At 39.1% G+C, this 21,293-nt stretch overlaps 1 protein-coding gene across 1 annotated transcript; it reads right to left on the bottom strand.

Annotated features, from left to right (window-relative positions):
• Positions 1-11,008: 11,008 nt before the first annotated feature.
• On the bottom strand, positions 11,009-20,654 carry LOC145046079 (protein FAR1-RELATED SEQUENCE 6-like). The gene is made up of 3 exons (XM_078994370.1): positions 20,382-20,654; positions 20,051-20,175; positions 11,009-11,312 (listed from the first exon to the last, which is right to left on the bottom strand). The coding sequence occupies exons 1-3, from the start codon at positions 20,652-20,654 to the stop codon at positions 11,009-11,011; spliced, it is 702 nt and encodes a 233-aa protein (XP_078850496.1).
• Positions 20,655-21,293: the final 639 nt, after the last annotated feature.

Here is a 21,293-nt window from a genome sequence, read left to right as displayed (position 1 = left end):
TACGCCATAGCTTTTATTGCAACAATTTTCATAATGATCACACCTTTTCACTCTTATATAAGAAAAAGAAAGGTCTCACAATCATATATATTTGAGTGGATTGAATCCAATCCTTTCATCAGAAATCAGAAAGTGTGATCCAAATATAAGTTTTTTTGAGGTTAAAATGGATTTACATGACAATTACAACTCCGCAAAGAGGCAGAAGTTAGATAAGGTAACTATCACTTCATTATTCTTTTTCCCTTATAATGAATTGTTAACTTTTATTATTTCATTATTTATTGGATAAAAATAAACTTGGTAGGCATTTAAAACAAGTTCTTCAATCAATTCCTCGCATTTCTAATTAGAATTGGCTACTTATCAACCCTTTATTCTTTTGTAGATCCCAATGGCTCCAACAAACAACGTGAAAAGCAATTGCAACAACTATTTTGAACAACTATTCAACAAAAACTCGTCAAAGCTTTATACTTTCGATTTGAATGAGTCATAGCTTATTTTAATGAGTTGTCATAGTTGCTACCTTTATGTGATGGTGTGTAGTTCCAACCCAAAGTGCCCTAGATGTTTCAAGCGATGTTTACTTTATATGATTTGAAAGCTTTTGTTCTAAATACCTCAATGTTTCTCTTATATAAGTACTAAATAATATTCAAGGAATAATTTTATGTACTTTTTAAAGTTCTTCGTAACTATCAATTATTTTCACTTCATATAAATTTATTTTATTTCTTTTTTAATATGTCGAAATGAGACCATACTTTAGAAAGCGAAACCCAAGATATAAATCAATTACAAATTGATGATCCCCAAATGAGAAGTATTGGCCACAATATAAATCAATCAAACTACATGAAACAAGAGGATATATCTTTTAATGTTTATGTGACTAATTTTCCTCACTCGACGAATGTGAATGGCATGTGGAAGCTTTGTGAACGTGTAACTTCCCAATTTTCAAAATAAATTTATCATTTTTAAACTAGCACAAACACTGATTTTTATAAAGGTACATTCAAAGCAAAATCATTTGTTCGTAAACAAAAATCCATAAATTAGATTTATCACAAAAGTGTCATGGAATCTCAAATCATAAAACTACTTATATGAGTGTACAATCACACCTTCGCCTTCCCACGATCTGATGAAGTACCTAAAACAATTAATCCACAACTATAATCAAAAGCTTATTGAGTACCCCAAAGTACATCGCACTATAATACATATATAATGCATGCATATAATGGTAATCAAAATAAGGTTGGTCTTCCCCTTTGGCCTACAACATCAAGCTGGTAGGCTCCATTTGGCCTACAACATCAAGTTCGTCCGCCCGAATAGCTTGGCCTTCAACAAACAATTGGTCTGCCCTCTTATCCATAATACATCAAAATATGTTTGAAACTGACAATAACCAAGCTCACAACTGCAACAAAGAGCACAATAGAGCTCCCAGAATCAACCTTACATCTCGTAAGCATCAATGTATAACCAAGCGTATGGAAACCCATATTACTTTAGTAGTTATCGATGTACGATAGTTTTCCATACTCTCACATGGAAAACCCAATGAGAAGCACTAGTTATGTGTTTTGCCAGAAGCTCTTCCAGTATAAGTTTAACATCCCCCTCTGACACGTATCACAATATTGTCCGCTTTGGGCTCCCGACGCGAAAACTTCCCAGGGGGTCACCCATCCCTGGATTTCTCTCGCCCGGGAACGCATAACTGCAGAGTTCTTATGGGATCTTCTGCCCTCAACACTTTAAAATGTGCTGTGATAGGGAAGGTATCCACACCCCTTATAAGGAATGTTTCATTCTCCTTCCCAGCTGATGTGGGAGCGGGTGCAACCCACCTTCACCCCCCCCCCCCATTATAGGGTTCGATGTCCCCGTTGAACATATCAACCCGTACCCTAAATCTGATGCCATTTTAACACCCCCTCTAGCAGGTATCACAATATTGAGGGTTGCACCTGATCCGACATCATCAGGAAAGAAGAACGAAACATTCCTTATAAAGGGTGTGGATACATTCCCTATCACAACGCGTTTTAAATCTAAGAGGGCAGAAAATCCCATAAGAACTCTACAGTTAAGCGTGCCCGGATCATGGGAGTTGGGATACATATCTCGCACTAGCATAGTTCTCGTACAACAACAGTTATCATGATAGTAGCGATCGAGCCCCATTTGAGATGTTGTATGGTTGGAGGTGCAGGACCCCATTGTGTTGGGACAAAGTTGGTCATCGAGTCATGGGGAGCACTGAGGTGGTGCTCAAGATTATCGGATTAATTCAGCAGGTGTGTGACCGATTGCGAGTCGCGTAGAGCCGTCAGAAAAGCTATGCTGACCGATGGTGTTTGGATCTCGAATTTCAGGTAGGTGATCTTGTATTGTTGAAAGTGTCACCCTGGAAAGGGATCATTAGATTTCGAAAGAGGGGCAAATTGGGGCCTCGGTTCATAGGCCTTTTCAGGATCACGGCCCGAGTGAGCAAGGTGGCATATCGATTGGAGCTGCCAGAGGAGCTTAGCCAGATCCACAACACCTTCCACGTGTCTCAGCTTCAAAAGTGTATTGTTGACGAGTCCGCAGTTGTTTCCTTGGATGACATTCAGGTGGATGGGAGCCTGAACTATGTCGAGAATCCGGTCGCCATCTTATACAGGAAGATGAAGGGTCTTCGGAACAAAGAAGTGAAATTGGTAAAGATACAATGGCAGCACCGGAAGGGCTCCGAATGGAGTTGGGATCCAGAGGAGGAGATGCAGGAGCATTATCTCAAACTTTTTTACAGCAACGGACTTCGAGGATGAAGTTTAGTCCAAGTGGGGGAGAGTTGTAACACCCTACATCTAGTAGGTCTTGAAACCCTCAAGAATTTCATTTTAGCATAATTGTCCCTTTAAGTACGTTGGGCGTACTTAAGTGTACGCTTAACGTACTGTACTTGAATGGTCGTGGAGGAACTAGAGCTACGTTGGGCGTACCAAGCCGTACGTCGGGCATACGTGTCAGGGGTCCAAAACCCTAATTTTCGGACACGAGACCTATTTAAGCGACCTTAAGTCCCTTGGACTTAACCCTAGAGAGCCTCTACTGCCTTAGAACGTCCCTACACTCCTGAGAAACTTGTGAGACCATTTTGAGCTCTAAAAAGTGCATGTGTAGCCCTTTTAGTGGTTATTCCAAGAAGAAGAGGTGGTTAAGCAAGCTTGGAACGAGTTGCTGCTTCAAGATCCGGCATCATAGTCATCTTGCAAAGCTTCTGGAGGAAAAAAGATTGGATCTTTCATCTTATATCTCTAGCTTTAGTTAGGGTTTTCTTCCTCGTCCCTTTTGGTTGACTTTGGACCTCCATTTGTGAGTTGAGCAACTCCACATGATGAGAAAGACATATATGAGGCCCCTTGGTCTTGTAGAACCATAAAAATTGAGTCTTGATGAGAGTATTGGCCTCATGCATGGGTTAAAGACCTTAGAAAGGTCTTAATGGAGGTGTTGGGTGTATATGATGCATGCAAAGGCATAAAGTTGCCAACTTTATGCCTTAGGATGTCTTATCAAACTAAGATCTGGCTTTTGGACGTAAAGGAAACGAGTATTTAGCACTTAATGGAAAAAGAGCTTAAACTGGTTGTACGTTGGGCGTAACCCAGTGTACACCACGCTTAGTCCCAAGACCCCAGTACGTTGCGCGTACCAGGATGGTACGTCGCGCGTACGCATCACAGTTGGGCCGAATCTGTTTTGGACCTTTGAGTCGTGGGCCTCACTTTGGTTATTGGGTTGGGTTGCATTCTATGAATTATGGGCTATTTCATCTATTATGGGCTATGGATATATTGGTTGGGACTTATTAGGCCAAGAGGCCCATTAGTAATTTTTGGACTTGGATTTTGGGGCCCATTAGCAAGAGAAGGATAAGTGGGCCTCATGGATGGGTTTGGAGTTTAGGTTTTCCTTTAACTAATCTAAGGTCCTAACATTGATTAATATTATTATTTAACTCGGGAGGTTGCAGACTATTAGGAGAGTAGCTTTTGTATTCAGCAGACAGAGGTAAGTCTCCTCACCATACCAATGGGTCGAAGGCACTAAGGCCGACCCATTAATTGTTATGTATATGTTATTTGGACTATTTGATATGTAATGTGCTAGTTGTTTTTGTGTATCATGTATTGAAGACCTCGGGGGGTTCCCGAGGTACTTAGGTGTAAGACCTTGGAGGGTTTCCTTGGCATCCTAGGTTAAAGACCTCAGGGGGTTCCCGAGGCACTTAGGTATAAGACCTTGGAGGGTTTCCTTGGCATCCTAGGTCAAATACCTCATGGAGTTCCCGAGGCATTGGGCTAAGACCATGTTGGGGTTCTCATGGCACCCGTGGTAAGACCCTAGAGGGTTTCCAGGGCTTCCTTATGTGTTATTTGCGTGGATTATGTGTTATGTATAGTTGTTAGCTAGCATGATATATTGTACGTGTTTGTGTGTGGGTGTGCTCTAGGGAACAGCCGAAGGGCAAGGGCAAGGCATGATGGCGTGCGTTCACTCTATCTCTCTGTTTCACTAATATGTTTTCGGACACTCTAATGATTTATACAAAGTTGTAATGAATGTGGATTTGAAAAGAATTATGTTTGAATTTCATGGTTTATGCAAGCATGTTTACTAATTAAAAATGAAATTTTTCTTTGTAAAAATGTGGGTCGTTACAAGCACAGTCTGTTAATGACATGTTGGGCATTCCTATGGGTGGAACCATACTTACACAACTGGATCAATGGTCTAAAGATGATACTAGTTATGATGAATGGAAGCAACAATTTCAAGAAGGATCAATCATCTGATTGAATGCGATCAAAAAAGTTATTATTAGTACCACAGAAGCTTATTTCAATTTCAAATTGAACTTTTTAGTTCATTTTTGCAACACGTTTTGCGAGTCAACATAAATGGGAAGATGCAACCTGTTTCCTTTGAGTTATATTTCAAGAAAAATAGATATCAGCAATATAGACTGGTGCAGCTATGTTTTGGACTGTCTTGTCAGAATAAAGAACTCATACATACCATACTCATTGGACCTTCAGCTTTTTTGGTGGTAAGTTATTATAATGTTTATACTCGGTTTTAAATAATATTAATTATTCATAACTGAATAGCACATATTCATATATGAATAAGAAAAATATACTTGTTCACATGTAATGCTTTACATTACTTATTCATATATGAATAAGTAAAAAATAATATTACTTGTTCATATATATATATATATATATATATATATATATATATATATATATATATATATATATATATATATTCATGTATGAATAAGTAATGGTTTGAATTACTTATTCATATATGAATATCAATTAGTTATCATTTATGTGCAGTTGCTCTATGATGATAACATCCACTCAGAAGTTCTAACGGTAACATGTAAACGTCCAACAATTTGTTATTGGAGTTCAGAGAAGATTAGATATCGAGAGACATTTGAACAAGAAGAAGGTAGATTTGGACTTGGAAAAATTAAATGAAGAATTTGTTAATGAACAACATGAAGGAGATACAGATCTCGAAGATAGTGATTCTGATAAAGATGAAGATCATTATGTTGAGGTAATTAGTTTGAACATGTTAATAATATATGATGACATTAAACTATTATATTAAATTCTAATCATACTTCTTTTTATTACATAGGCATATGAATCAAAAATATCTAACATGCTTAATAGTTTTGAGAAGATGAAGGAAAAGTTGAATTCAAAGCTCAATGATGCGATAACACAGTTCCTTGAAAAGGAAAGTTTTAGGATTTTCAAAGAAATGATGAAAAATATAATTGTTGAGGAAAAAACTGAAAGCACAACACGTTTTGAATTTCCAAGTAATGAAACTGGAGTTGAAGGAATCAATTGACACCAATAATGGGTCAAAAAACAAATGATCAAAAAGAAAATAAAGATAAAGAGGGAAATGGTGAAGAAGACAATGATAATGATGAAAGTTAGCCGGAAGTAGATTATTTGTTTGATTCAAATAAAGCAGAGAATGAATGAATAAAGAATGATGGAGATACGAATCAAAAAGAAGGTGAAACTGGAGTCAAAGAGAAAGATGGATAGAACAATGAAAATGACAATGATGAAGAGAAAGAAGATGATCATGCTGAAGAAACAAATAATCATGAAGAGACTATTCAACAAACTGAAAATGAAAATTTATTGGATAAAGTTGTTGACAACATTGTGGATGATGTCCTTGGAATTGGAATTTCAAGTTTAAATAGTCAAGAAAATGAAATCTGGAATGACCCTGAAATGAAAACTATTTTGGATAATACTGATATAGGTAATTTTTTCTTACTTTTATTTTTAAAAAATATAAAAATATTAATACACAATAATAATTTTGTTTATTAAATTTTGACCAAGGTCACCAATGACTAGAAGTAAAACTAATCCTCTGATCAGTCAAGTTATTCAAGGTATGTTACTATCAACTTATTATTTATTCACTAATTCATTAATTAATTATATTTCATATATAACATTAAATGGATCTTGCAGAAAAGAAAAAATCTAATGTTTTGAAAACCGGACCGCACATCGAACCGTCCGTCTTATTCGATGGTTTAATCGGTACCAAAAACTGGATGACATCATATATATATATATATATATATATATATATATATATATATATATATATATATATATATATATATACTATTTAAAATAAAACAACGCATTTAAGTTTTATGTTCTAATAAAACATCACGATTTATGTTGTAATAAGTTTATACATCCTTCTAAAAAATAAAACAAAATAATAAGTTATATGTTAACGTGGAAGAAGAGTATTCATTGATTATTAGTTATAGCTTTATGTTTTACACAGCCATCTCATATCCTACATCAGCCAAAACACAAAAGTAAGAGGGATTGGGAGTTCTATAAAAATAGACGAAAGTAAGAGGGATTGGGAGTTCTATAAAAATAGACGAAAGTAGGAGGGATTGAGGGTTACCATGGAATAGATAAAAGGTAAGCGTTGTCCGTTCGTATAAAATCGTGAGTCCCTTTGGATTTTTCTTTAGTACAACTTTTTTATTATTTTATTAAAAACCACCGGTTTTCCGGTTAGACCAGGCCGGTTTTCATCGATTTTTAGTTGAACCGTCAGTTTTGTCTGGTTTGCTTTACCAGCGGTTTTTAGGTCTTTAAAAACCAGAATCATAGCCGGTTTCCGATTGAACCAGTCTGACTGGCCGGTCCGGTCCAGTTTTCAAAACAATGGAAAAATCACAAGGTGTAGATAAACAAGGAAAATAAGTTTAAAAAAAGGAGATGATATAGGTAAATGAATTATTTAAAATATATTACAATATATATATATATATATATATATATATATATATATATATTGATTTTTTTTTAATAACATTATTTATTTATAAGTGAATAATACACTATATAAATTAGTAAAAAATAATATTCATTTATGATGTTTATGTTTCAGTCAAGGAAAACTTTAAACATGGAAATAAAGGAGGAGCAAAAGTTAAGAACACGAAAGATGGAGATGAAGATAAACAAACAGAAATTAAGAAAGGAAATATAAAAGATAGAGGTAAATAGTTGATTCACTAATAAATAAATATAATAAGTTTTATTATTCACAAATAAATAACACAATATACGAATAAATAAAAAATATAGGATTACTTATTCATAAATAATGATATGCATTACTTATTCATATATGAATACATTACTTATTCATAAATGAATTAATTAATCAAATTTCTTTATCTTTCAGGAAAGAACAAGTCAGAAATTGAAAACAAAAAATGACAAAAAGCTGACAAGACAAAAGGAAATGAAGGAGGTAACAATTTGAAAAAACATTTCACAATATAAAATATATATATATTATAATTAACTTACAACTATTTATATGATAAATCTCTTGGCATGCAGATACTTATCCAAGTTTTAGTCCAGGTCTCAGTCAAGATTCAGATCAAACTTCAAGTAAAAAATCTAATGAATCTTCACCAAAAAAACCACTTACAAAGAAAAAATCAAAAACGGTCATCAGAAGGTTGTTATCAGATTAGCAAACAAAAATGTTCTTAATCCAAAACCAATCTTTGTAGCAATTCCTATTGAATTAGGACCATCAAAACATGATCTGGATGAACCAATAAAGAAGAAGCTTGTCGATGCTTTCAAATCACCTATAAAATGCAGAATAATAGACACAAAACCTATACTGACACATCAAGAGAGTATTGTCTGTGAGTGGTTGTTCAACTTGTAAGGGAATACATCGTAAGTAACTTTATTTTATAGACATTCATATATGATTATTATATAGATAATAATGTATGACATTTTGATTATATATTTGCAGAGATGTGGTTGTCCAGAAAAAATATTGTTCAACTTGGTCTGATTTACTTAACCACCAAGAACTGGAAAGGGATTTTGGAAATTCACCATACAGACTCTTCTTGAAAGTTGAAGTTTCTATAAGTTTATGTTCTAACCTTAATTTCTTATTTACTGATAAATGAATACACTAATATGATGTATTCATTTATGAATATTATATTTTTTAACAACAGAAATTCACATATGATTATACCATATATGATGTATTCATTTATGAATGTTATATTTTTTACAACTGAAATTCACATATGATTATACCAATATGATGTATTCTTTAATATAAATATGTATATTCAACTGAAATTCACATATCAATATATATTCATCTTTGATTAACAATGAAAAATAAATATCTTTAGTATATACTTATAATTATTATACCAAAATGATGTACTCATTTGTGATTAACAATTTACTAATACTTTAAAATTATATTGGTTACAGAATGATTATCTATCTTCAACATTGTCTAATGAAAGAAAGTATGAAAAATTCAAGGAGAACTTTCATGACAGTACCGATGGGTACAAAAAAATCTTGAACATAAAAGATATTGACATGGTATGTTAATTAAACTTGTTATATATATATATATATATATATATATATATATATATATATATATATATATATATATATTATCAACAAAATACTTTCCATTATATACATAAAAACAGGTATTTTTTTCCAGTTGTTAGAAGTGCTCACATTTTTGTGATTGTCTTCAACTTAAAGAAACCATCAATTGAAATTCTGGACAACAGTGCAGTTGAGGGGGATTATGAAGGTAAATACAAAGTACTATTGGATCCTTTGGTATGTACCCAATTCACAACAATATAAAAGAACCAATTTATTACATATCTAACTTTTATTTTATTTAATGATCAGAAATATTTTGTTTGTGAGATACTTTAAAGAAATAAACCATCCAAGAGAAAATGCAATCTCAAAAGAAAGTATCACACCCCCAACGACTTAAAATGACATGGAGAATGGTTAAAAACAAAGTTTATTGTGGGGTCTTTGCAATGAGACATATGGAGACCTATATGGGACAACCACTCTCAAAGTGGAAACCAGGTCTTCATAAAGAAAGTGCAATTCAACAAAATACTTTAGAGAAGCTTAGGAAAAGGTATGCACATCGAATGCTAACTTCTAAAATTAACATGTTGAGGGCTAAGGTGTTGGATCTTGCTGAAAATTTTCAAAAAGTTGAATTCAAAGTGCGTACTGATCATGCATACAAGGCTATGCCAACAATTCAAAAAAGGTTAAAAGAATATTGATGATTGCTTGTGATGAAGTGTGATGCTATAGACAGTTTGTGTTGAAGATGAATGAATTTGAAGTACATGTAAGATGATTCTATGAAACAAGTTTTAGGTGGTTTGTTAAATGTTATTGAACATTGTTTAAATACTTTGTGAAATGCTTATGAACAGGTTTTATTATCTTGTGTTGAATGATTAAGTAATAGAAACAAGTTTGCTTATTTCTATAATTTTTTATATTAAGATATTTTCAAATTTTATTTTTGTTTATTCATAAATGAATACGAATATGATATATTCATTTATGATTAAGTTAGCAGTAATATGTCAGTATAACAAAATTCATATATGAATATAACAAATTTTAGATATGAATATAACAAATTTTAGATATGAATATAACTTATTTATTAGTAGAAACAAGTTAGCTTATTTCTATCATTTTTATATTCAAATATTTTCAAAGGTTATTTTTGTTTATTCATAAATGAATACGAATATGATATATTCATTTATGATTAAGTTAGGAGTAATATGTTAGTATAATAAAGTTCATATATGAACATAAAAAATTTCTGATATGAATATAACTTATTTATTAGTATAACAAAGTTCACATATTTGTATTCATTTTTACTAGTTTTCAATTTTATTTAAGTTTATTCATAATTGAATACCAACATTGTATATTCATTCACCTTTAAATTTAGCATCTTCATTGTATACCAACAATGAAGATGTTATTATTTATGTAAATAATAACATCTTCATTGATAAATGAATCCACATATTATGTATTCATTTATGAATAATTTACAAATAATATGTGTATTTCACATATAAATTTAGCATATCAATATAACTTATTTAATATAACTTATTTAAAAAACAAATATGATATATTCATTTTAAAAGAACATATATTTCAAATCTCAATTTACCATATCAATATAAATGTGTATTATTCATACATGAATATTATTGTTTATGGTTATTATATGCATATATTCATAAATGAAAAAAAACCAAAAAAACATAAATAAATAAATAACCCTAAATGTCTTTTGTGATTGAGCAACTGCAATTCTTACTGGACATGTACGTAAATTTTGAGGAACTCGTTTTCCACATCCTGAACACATTCTATGTTCTTTTTTAGAATTTTTCATATACTAATTCACCTGTACTTGGAATTCTTTTCTTGATTCAAGAAGCTTTATTGCTTTGAACTTGAGTAACATGATATTAATCTCGAATAGGAATAGAAACACCCATAAGCTTGCATACGACTTCACCATCGGTCTTGCTTTTCAATCCAGCAAATGTATAATCACTCTCACTCTCAAATTCCTTCAACAGCATCTGTTGTTTCTCAACAAACAAAGCCAATTTCTTTTTGTCATCTCTTACAATATCCAAACATGATTCAAAATTATAATATGAATCATTGAATAGCTTCACATTCTCACAATCCCCTGAATCAGATTGAAGAGAACTAAAACGATAATTTCTTGATATCACATCCTTTCTCCATCTTTTCAGAATGTACCTGTAGCACCTGGTTCCTGTTACGTAAATCTTATTTGAGTATTTTCCATTTTTAGCCTTGGACTCGGCAAGTCATAGGTCCGACTCACCGAGTAGAGACGGGACCCGGGACACGTTTAAGCTGACTACTCGGCGAGTCACCGCTGTTGGATGAAACCCTAAGTTTCAGGGGTTTGCAACCTATTTAAGCCCTCATTTCCGCCCCAAGCCAGCCCCCCTTCACCCTCAGAAGCTCTCCTTACGTTCTAGCTCTTGTTCTTGTGAGTTTGAGGCATTTTAGTGTGTGTTCTTGAAGATTTTGAGAAGGAAGTGGAGTAGATCAAGAGGAAGGGAAGGAAGCCAAGCATCTTAGTGTTCTCTCAATGATTTCTTTGAGGTAAAACTCGTTTTCCCCCTGTTTCTATGCTTGTTACTCCATTAAAGTCTTTCTTGAGCCCTTCCCCAAGCTTGTATGTGCATTATAATTCATAATAAGCTGATTGGCCTCTACTGCCTTTATGGACCCATGCTCCAGCAGCAGTAGATAGTCAATTCCCACACAAACTAGCAGCTACTTCGAGGTGAGTTTTCCTACCAGTAGGAACAGGTCTATAGCACCAAGGCCGAACTATGTAGACGAGATGTTAGCACTAGAGTGTAGGTCGAGCCCGTATCTCTTGGGTTAGTTGATTATGATATATGTGTCAGTATGATAGAGTTGTCTATACTTGTTGTCTGTGTGATACCTGTATGTTATGGGTTAGTGGTTGAGTGTGGGCAAGGCCGGTATCTCTCCGAGGGTGGATTGTGGGCTAGGCCTGTATCTCCCAGGTAGTAGAGTGTGGGCGAGGCCCGTATCTCCCAGCTAGCGAAGTGTGGGCAACGCCCGTATCTTCATGAGTGTGGGCGAGGCCCGTAACTCCTAGCTGAATGTTGTATGTTATATGCTTGCATGGTATGTGGTATTATGGGGGAGCTCACTAAGCTTCGTGCTTACGGTTTTCAGTTTTGGTTTCAGGTACCTCTTCAGCTAAGGGAAAAGAGTCGGCGCGGTAGCAGCATATCACACATACGCTTTTGTTTTTTCCGCACTATGGATTTTCTAGGATGTACTCTGAATTCTTATTATGATGTCACCGGTTTTCAGACGTGGATTATTATCATGAATGTTTTATAATGATGTTTTATGTTTTAACCTAAATTAAAATTGAAATTTTTAACCGGTAATTTTGGGGTGTTACAAGTTGGTATCAGAGCCCTGGTTTGAGGGATTCGGACACACCTTCAGGGGTGTCTGAACTCAAATCGAAGGATTAAAAGATTTTCTAAAAGAAAATGTTTTCTAAAAATTGAGAAAAGAGTTTGAGAAAGAACGAAGTGTGTGATGTGCGCGACCGGCTGAGCTCAAGTAAGTATTCCCCAAAATACCCATACAAGTTTATGTTATGTTTATCAGCTTTTTTAGAACAACATGCTAGAATAGGAATAAGGATCTAGGAGTGATGCCTTATGTGCTTGCTTTATATGTCTCAGTTGTATGAGAATTGCATGCTAGTATTGAGTAGACAGCAAGTAGGATAGCCTGATTAGGTTATGCCTGATGGTATGAGCTTAGCATTGTATGCTAGTACAATTCTTGTAAGCAGATAGAGTTGATTAAGATTGTTACCCTTGTCTGAATGTTGATTGCTTTGTGCTATGTGGGACTCTGAATAATGGGAGTTATCCATTAGGAGAATACGTCACATCACATGTGATCAGGGTTGAATAATCTTAGAGTGTCGGATTTGATCCTACTGCGTAGCTCTTGTTGGAGTCCAACCGTTGTAGGGACGAGTCAGGTACTCGAAGGATTATATGAGCCTCATCACATGTGATGGTATTCGGGTAGTGGCTAATTGGCATTACAAGGAGGCCTGCAGCAGCTGAGGACTGGATAGGGAAGAATCAGAGATTTCCCTAGGGCAAGCCTAGGATGAGTATAGCAGTGCTCAGTGGTAGTGAAAGGGACCTGGTGGAGTCGAGGCAGTCCTTGAAGAATGTACGGATAGATGTGTAGTATGGGCCCGTACTACTAAAAGCGGAGGATCCGTACCCGAACCAAGGAAGGCCAAGATAAGACCAGGGAACTTGTGGTATTTGTAATCCCTCAAGAAGTATCAGTATCACTAACGATTGTTATTTATGTATTGCAGAATGGTGGTACTATGATCGAGGCCGATAGATGGCGGTTCAGGAGAGGGGTCATGTTCGGGATCAGGTTTCGAGCCAGTGGATGAGGGACTACGCGAGTTCATCGCGTCAGAGATCACCAGGGGTATCCTTGAGTCGACCCCCATTATCTTCGGGTCGATCAAGGAAGGGATAATTAAGATGATGGAAGATCGCCTTCGGGAATTCAGGAGTGATATGGCATCTAGCCAGTCAGGATCTCGCACACTGTCCTTCAAGGACTTCAGGGGCAGTGGTGCACCGGATTTTCACGGGCGAAAGACCCCATAGCTGCTAGACGATGGATTGCCGACATTGAGTCTACACAGATGATTAGCTTCTGCCCTGAGGGATCGAAGGTGAGGTTCGCAGCGGGGTGTTTACGAGATCGAGCTAGGGATTGGTGGGAGTCCGTGGGGGACTCATTGGGAGCCTCGGCTATCGAGGCTATGACCTGGTTAGACTTTGCGACCAGGTTCAGGGCGGTGTTCGCGCCAGTCATCGAGCTTCAGCAGCTGGCCAGGGAGTTCTTGGATATGAGGCAGACGATGGAGACTGTGGCAGAGATCACCGCCAAGTTCCAGGAGAGGGCTTTGTTGGTGCCCCAGTATGCGGGTGATGAGGATATGAGGAGGACTCGTTATCATGACATGCTACGGGCTGACATCCGGGAGCATGTTAGCTTTTCAGCTTGCCCTACCCTGGACTCCATGATTGCCAGGGTGAGAGAAAGGGAGATCGATTTAGAGCACATCCGGAAAAGGAAAGCAGAGGTTGGGCAGGCGGTTGGGGCTTCGGGGAAGAAGCCCAAGGGATCAGATGGGAGGCCGAAAGGCCAAGGGGGACCGGGCAGCTGCGGGAAATGCGGCAGGACACATGATGGAGCATGTCGGATGGGATCAGCAGGCTGCTACAAGTGCGGCAAGGCAGGGCACTTTAGCAGGGATTGTACTATTCCTATTTCGGCTATACAGACATCTGAGTTGTTGTGTTTCCATTGCAACCAGAGGGGCCACAAGAAGGCTAATTGCCCCCAGTTGACAGTTTCAGCATCAGTGAAGGCGTCAGCTCCAGCGACCCTGCGGATCATGGATGGTCAGCAGGGCAAGGCAGAGGCTCCAGTGGTGAGGAGCCGGGCATTTCAGCTGACTACCGAGGAGGCACGCGCCGCACCCGATGTGGTGACGGGTATGATTTTTCCCTCTATTTTATTTTTATGATGTTATGATATTGATATGTGCTCTGTGTGTATATGTATGCATTAGGATCGTTCCATGTGAACGGCATCCCAGTTCAGGTGTTGTTCGACTCGGGTGCATCACGATCATTTGTTTCACTTGCGCTTAGAAAGAAGTTTCTTGAGTCATCGGGCGAGTTAGATTGCCCTTTAGACGTAGAGATTGCTGATGATCAATCGGTGTGAGCATCGATGGTATTTCGAGATTACGTATTGCGTTTGTTTGAGGAGCGCTACTTGGTAGACTTGGTTCTCATTCCGTTGCGTGGGAACAAGGTGATTATAGGCATGGATTGGTTGAGCCCTAACGGGGCGGTGATAGATTGTGCACAGCAACTAGTGCGAGTCAGAACCCCAGGTGGGGAAGAGTTAGTGATTCATGGCGAGAGGCCACAGTGTGGACCCACAGTTTGCTCAGCAGCGAGGGCTAGACGATACCTTCAGCAGGGATGCGCAGGTTATGTCGCGTACGTGATGGATACCCAGGAGGCGGGTAAGGCGATGGTGAGCGAGGTTCCAGTGGTGCGATATTTCGCAGATGTCTTTCCGGAGGCGCTTCCTGGGATACCTCTGGAGCGACAGGTGGAGTTCAGGATTGACCTCGTTCCTGGTGCGGCTCCGATAGCCAAGGCACCATATCGGTTGGCTCCTCCTGAGATGCAGGAGTTGTCTACATAACTGCATGAGTTGTTAGACAAGGGATTCATTCGACCGAGTAGTTCGCCTTGGGGAGCCCCGATTCTGTTCGTGAAAAAGAAGGACGGGTCGCATCGGATGTGTATAGATTACCGAAGCTGAACAAGGTAACGGTGAAGAACCATTACCCACTCCCGAGGATTGATGATCTCTTTGACCAGCTTCAAGGGTTCTCCAAGATTGATTTGCGTTCGGGTTATCATCAGATGAGGGTCAGGGAGGAGGATACGCAGAAGACCGCGTTTCGGATGCGCTATGGCCATTATGAGTTCGTGGTGATACCGTTTGGGCTCACCAATGCTCCTGCCGCATTCATTGACCTCATGAACCGCGTATGCAGACCGATGCTGGATTGGTCTGTGATAGTCTTTATCGATGACATCTTGGTTTATTCCAAGACGCAGGAAGAGCATGAGGAGCACCTGAGAGAGGTATTGGAGACCCTGAGGAGGGAGAGCTTGTATGCCAAGTTCTCCAAGTGTGAGTTTTGGTTGCGCGAGGTGCAATTTCTCGGACACCTTGTCAACCAAAACGGGATTCTTGTCGATCCGGCCAAGGTCGAGGTCGTGATGAGATGGGAGGTTCCGAAGTCTCCATCTGAGATTCGGAGTTTCCTAGGATTGGCAGACTATTATCGGAGGTTCATTCAGGATTTCTCCAAGATAGCCGTACCCCTGACACGGTTGACGAAGAAAGTCGTGGTCTTTCCATAGGGACCCGAGCAGTAGGTTGCGTTTGAGACACTGAGACAGAGATTGTGTGATGCGCCGATCTTAGCCCTGCCAGAGGGCGTAGAGGATTTTGTGGTTTATTGGGACGCGTCCATTTTAGGGTTGGGCGCAGTACTGATGCAGAGGGGGCATGTCATTGCCTACGCTTCAAGGCAGCTCAAGTCTCACGAGCGAACTACCCGACACATGATCTGGAATTGGGGGCGGTGGTTTTTCCCCTTAAGATTTGGCGGCATTACCTCTACGGGGTTCGATGTACCATCTACACGGACCACAAGAGTTTGAGGTACCTCATGGATCAGCCGAATCTGAACATGAGGCAGCGTTGGTGGTTGGACGTGGTGAAGGATTATGATTGTGAGATCCTTTACCACCCGGGGAAGGCCAACGTGGTGTCTGATGCGCTTAGCCGCAAGGCGGCACCGATTAGGGATATTTGCATGAGGATGATCGTAGTGACTCCCCTGTTGGAGCAGATACGGGAGACTCCACAGGAGGCTATCAAGGAGGAACATCGAAAGAGAGAGCATGTGGTGGGTCAGGTTTCCTCCTTTGATTACGATAGCCGATGACTATTGACACTACACCGTAGGGTGTGGGTGCCGTATCACGGGGGTGTGCACCAGATCTTGATGGAGGAGGCGCACAAGTCCCGATTCTCTATTCATCCCGGGGCGACGAAGATGTATAGGGATCTTCGTCCAGATTATTGGTGGCCCTGCATGAAGCGGGATGCGGCATGGTACATCGAGCGGTGCCTGACCTGCAGGAAGGTCAAGGCCGAACATCAGAGACCGCATGGCAAGATGCAGCCGTTGGACATCCCGTTGTGGAAATGGGAAGATATCACGATGGATTTTATCACGAAGCTTCCCAGGACCGCGCGGGGAGTGGATTCGATCTGGGTCATCGTGGATCGATTGACCAAGAGTGCTCACTTTATCCCGATTCAGGAGAGCATATCGGCCGAGAAATTGGCCGGCATCTATATCAGGGAGATCGTGGCGCGGCACGGGGTGCCAGTATCGGTTATCTCGGACAGGGATGTGCATTTTACTTCCAGGTTTTGGAAGAGATTTCATGACGATTTGGGCACTCATTTACATTTTAGCACCCCCTTTCACCCACAGACGGATGGTCAGAGCGAGCGGACCATCCATACTTTGGAGGATATGTTGCGGGCATGCGTGTTGGATTTCGGTGGTAGCTGGGATACCTATCTTCCCTTGGACGAGTTCTCATACAACAATAGCTACCACGCGAGTATTGACCGTCCCCCATTTGAGATGTTGTACGGTCGGAGGTGCAGGACCCCGATATGTTGGGGTGAAGTTGGCCAGAGATTCATGGGGAGCACCGAAGTGGTGCTCAAGACGACCGAGAGGATCCAGCAGGATTCAGACTGCTCAAAGTCGACAGAAAAGTTACGCCGACAAGCGTTGATCCGACTTGGAGTTCCAAGTCGGGGACATGGTTCTCCTGAAGGTGTCGCCCTGGAAAGACGTCATTCGATTCAGGAAGCGGGGCAAGTTGGGCCCGAGATTCATCGAACCGTTCAAGGTTGTAGCCCAGGTGGGCAAGGTGGCGTATAAGCTGGATCTGCCAGTCGAGCTCAGCCAGATCCACAGCACCTTCCATGTCTCTCAGATGCAGAAGTGCCTAGTGGACGATTCAGCAGTAGTGCCGTTAGAGGATATACAGGTTGATAACAGCCTGAATTACATTGAGCGCCCAGTCGCAATCCTTGACCGGAAGTCGAAGGATTTAAGGAACAAGAGGGTGGAGCTAGTGAAGGTGCAATGGCAGCACCGCAAGGGTTCGGAATAGACTTGGGAGCTGGTTGAAGAGATGATGGAGCATTACCCCGAGCTGTTTCAGGATCGAGCAACAGACTTCGAGGACGCAGTCTAAAATAAGTGGGGGAGATTTATAGCACCTGCTTCCTGGTACGTAAATCTTATTTGAGTATTTTCCATTTTTAGCCTTGGACTCGGTGAGTCATAGGTCCGACTCACCGAGTAGAGACGGGACCCGGGACATGTTTAAGTTGGCGACTCGGCGAGTCACCGTTGTTGAATGAAACCCAAAGTTTCAGGCGTTTGCACCCTATTTAAGCCCTCATTTCCGCCCCAAGCTAGCCCCCTTTCACCCTCAGAAGCTCTCCTTACGTTCTAGCTCTTGTTCTTGTGAGTTTGAGGCATTTTAGTGTGTGTTCTTGAAGATTTTGAGAAGGAAGGGAGTAGATCAAGAGGAAGGGAAGGAAGCCAAGCATCTTAGTGTTCTCTCAGTGATTTCTTTGAGGTAAAACTTGTTTTCCCCCTGTTTCTATGCTTGTCAGTCCATTAAAGTCTTTCTTGAGCCCTTCCCCAAGCTTGTATGTGCATTATAATTCGTAATAAGCTGATTGGCCTCTAGATCTAGGCATGGTTGAGCTCCAGCAGCTCAGATCTACTACCTTTATGGACCCATGTTGCATGAAGACCTTAGACCTACTCTTTTGGTGCATTTTGAACCCTAAAACCCTCATGGATGAATATTTACACGTAAAGTTGAAACTTTACGTGTTATTCATGCTCTAGGAACCTAGATCTAGGAATGGCATGGACTGGATTCGAGCAAAATCGCGTATATGGCTCTTGCATGAAGCAGACTCGGCGAGTCGCTCATCTGACTCGGCGAGTCTAGTCGCGAGTCTCCGAGTTGTCCCCTTTTTCGTTGTGCCGAGTTGTGTAGTGAGTCCAGGGTGGACTCGGTGAGTTGGAAGCCAAAACTCACCCATACGGGAACTCGGCGAGTCGATGCCCAGACTCGGCGAGTTCAAGGCAATCTTCTGAGAATCAAGGACAGACTCAGCGAGTTGTTCATACAACTCGGCGAGTCACAGCATAAATTGTTCATCGGATGAAGATGAACTCGGCGAGTTGTTCATACAACTCGACGAGTAGGATGAAGGACTTGGACATCAGTTTAGAAGGAGAACTCGTCGAGTCAACGCCCAACTCGACGAGTTGAGACGGGTTGCAGAACAATTGTTTGGACAAGGACTCGGCAAGTTGTAGAGCTAACTCGACGAGTCGGGTTGACTGAAAGTTGACTCTGGCTTTGACTTTTAACTTGATCAAGGGTAAAATGGTCAATTTACCTGAGGGTCAGTTAGCGGTGTTTGATTGAGAGCAGCAGCACACAGTCAATTCCCACACAGACCAGCAGCTACTTTGAGGTGAGTTTTCCTACCAGTAGGAACGGGTCTACGGCACCAAGGCCGACCTGTGTAGATGAGATGTTAGCACTAGAGTGTGGGTCGAGCCCGTATCTCTTGGGTTAGTTGATTATGATATATGTATCAGTATGAGAGAGTTGTCTATACTTGTTGTCTGTGTGATACCTGTATGTTATGGGTTAGCGGTTGAGTGTGGGCAAGGCCCGTATCTCTCCGAGGGTGGAGTGTGGGCTAGGCCCGTATCTCCTAGGTAGTAGAGTGTGGGCGAGGCCCGTATCTCCCGGCTAGCGAAGTGTGGGCAGGGCCTATATCTTCATGAGTGTGGGTGAGGCCCGTAACTCCTAGCTGAATGTTGTATGTTATATGCTTACATGGTATGTGGTATTATGGGGGAGCTCACTAAGCTTCGTGCTTACGGTTTTTAGTTTTGGTTTCAGGTACCTCTTCAGCTAAGGGAAAAGAGCCGGCGCGGTAGCAGCATATCACACATACGCTTTTGTTTTTTCCGCACTATGGATTTTCTGGGATGTACTTTGAATTCTTATTATGATGTCACCGGTTTTCATACATGGATTATTATCATGAATGTTTTATAATGATGTTTTATGTTTTAACCTAAATTAAAAATGAAATTTTTAACCGGTAATTTTGGGGTGTTACAGTACCTTTCAGGAATTTCTTTCACACCACATCTCATCATTATTGTAAAAGCATGTCTGCATAAAACACCCATACGCTTGAAATGTTCACAACTCCAATTTATTTTTTTCTCTTCAGCTTTTATTCCAACCTGATAAAAAACATAATACAAATGAAAAAAACAGTTTAAACAAAAATTAAACATTTACATTCATATATGAATACTCATATATGAACAATCATATATAAGTATTCATATATGAATATATATATATATATATATATATATATATATATATATATATATATATATATATAAACATTACATCTTTCATAAAAAAATAACTATTAAATTACCTTAAATTCATTTTTAGATTCGCTTTTAGTGTTGTTGTGTTGCACAATATAAACTTCCCACCCATCTTCAATACCAACATACGAGTATGTATAGAAAAAACTTGCTTTATATATATCCTTTTGCACCTCAAAAAATAATGTACTTGTATAAACCTTTGATGCTTGTAGTTCTATTTCTCGAGGTGTTTGCATTTTATATGATGCTTTCTTTGATGCCTTATCAAGCTCTCGTTGAGTATTCCTTTGCTTTTGAATGGCAGTGTCGTAATTCATCATGAAATTCAAAAGTGAATTACCACTTTCTTAGTAGGTATTAAAGAATGAATTCATACTCTCTAACCTCGACGTAGTCTTCATCAACCCACACATTGCAATATCATTAAAATATCCAGGTATCCATGAATCATGTTTTGTAAACATGTCTTTAAACCATCTCGTGTCTTCCAGATTGAATTCCTTCATAAGAAAACCCCATTTCACCTCAAATACATCAGGTTTCATATTAATGTCCCAAACAAACTTCGAGAATCTTTTCCTAAAGTTTGTGTTCGTAAATAAATCAGCTGATATTTGTATTAAAACAAACATAATATAAACTTCTATATTTATTCATAAACGAATAAATATGAATAAGTAAAATATCAATAAATATTCATAAATGAATAAGCTAATATTTGAAAAAAATAGTATATTTATTTATGAATAACTAAATACTATGTATGTAATACCCCGAGTTCAGAAGTGCGAGTTCAGGGTTCTTAGTGTAAATAAGAAAGGCCGACTCGGCGAGTCGATGGATAGACTCAGCGAGTCGAGTCGCGATTCCGGTCACACATTAAGTGACCAACTCGGCGAGTCAGAGGATGGACTCGGCGAGTTGGTGCTGAAGAGAGAAAACCATAATCCCGAGGG

The sequence above is a fragment of the Lactuca saligna genome, chromosome 5 (genome assembly GCF_052625555.1).
Source record: "Lactuca saligna cultivar CGN05327 chromosome 5, ASM5262555v1, whole genome shotgun sequence".
Lineage (NCBI taxonomy): Eukaryota > Viridiplantae > Streptophyta > Magnoliopsida > Asterales > Asteraceae > Lactuca > Lactuca saligna.
Note: the sequence above shows the minus strand (reverse complement) of the source record. Positions and strands in the feature narration are given on the sequence as shown.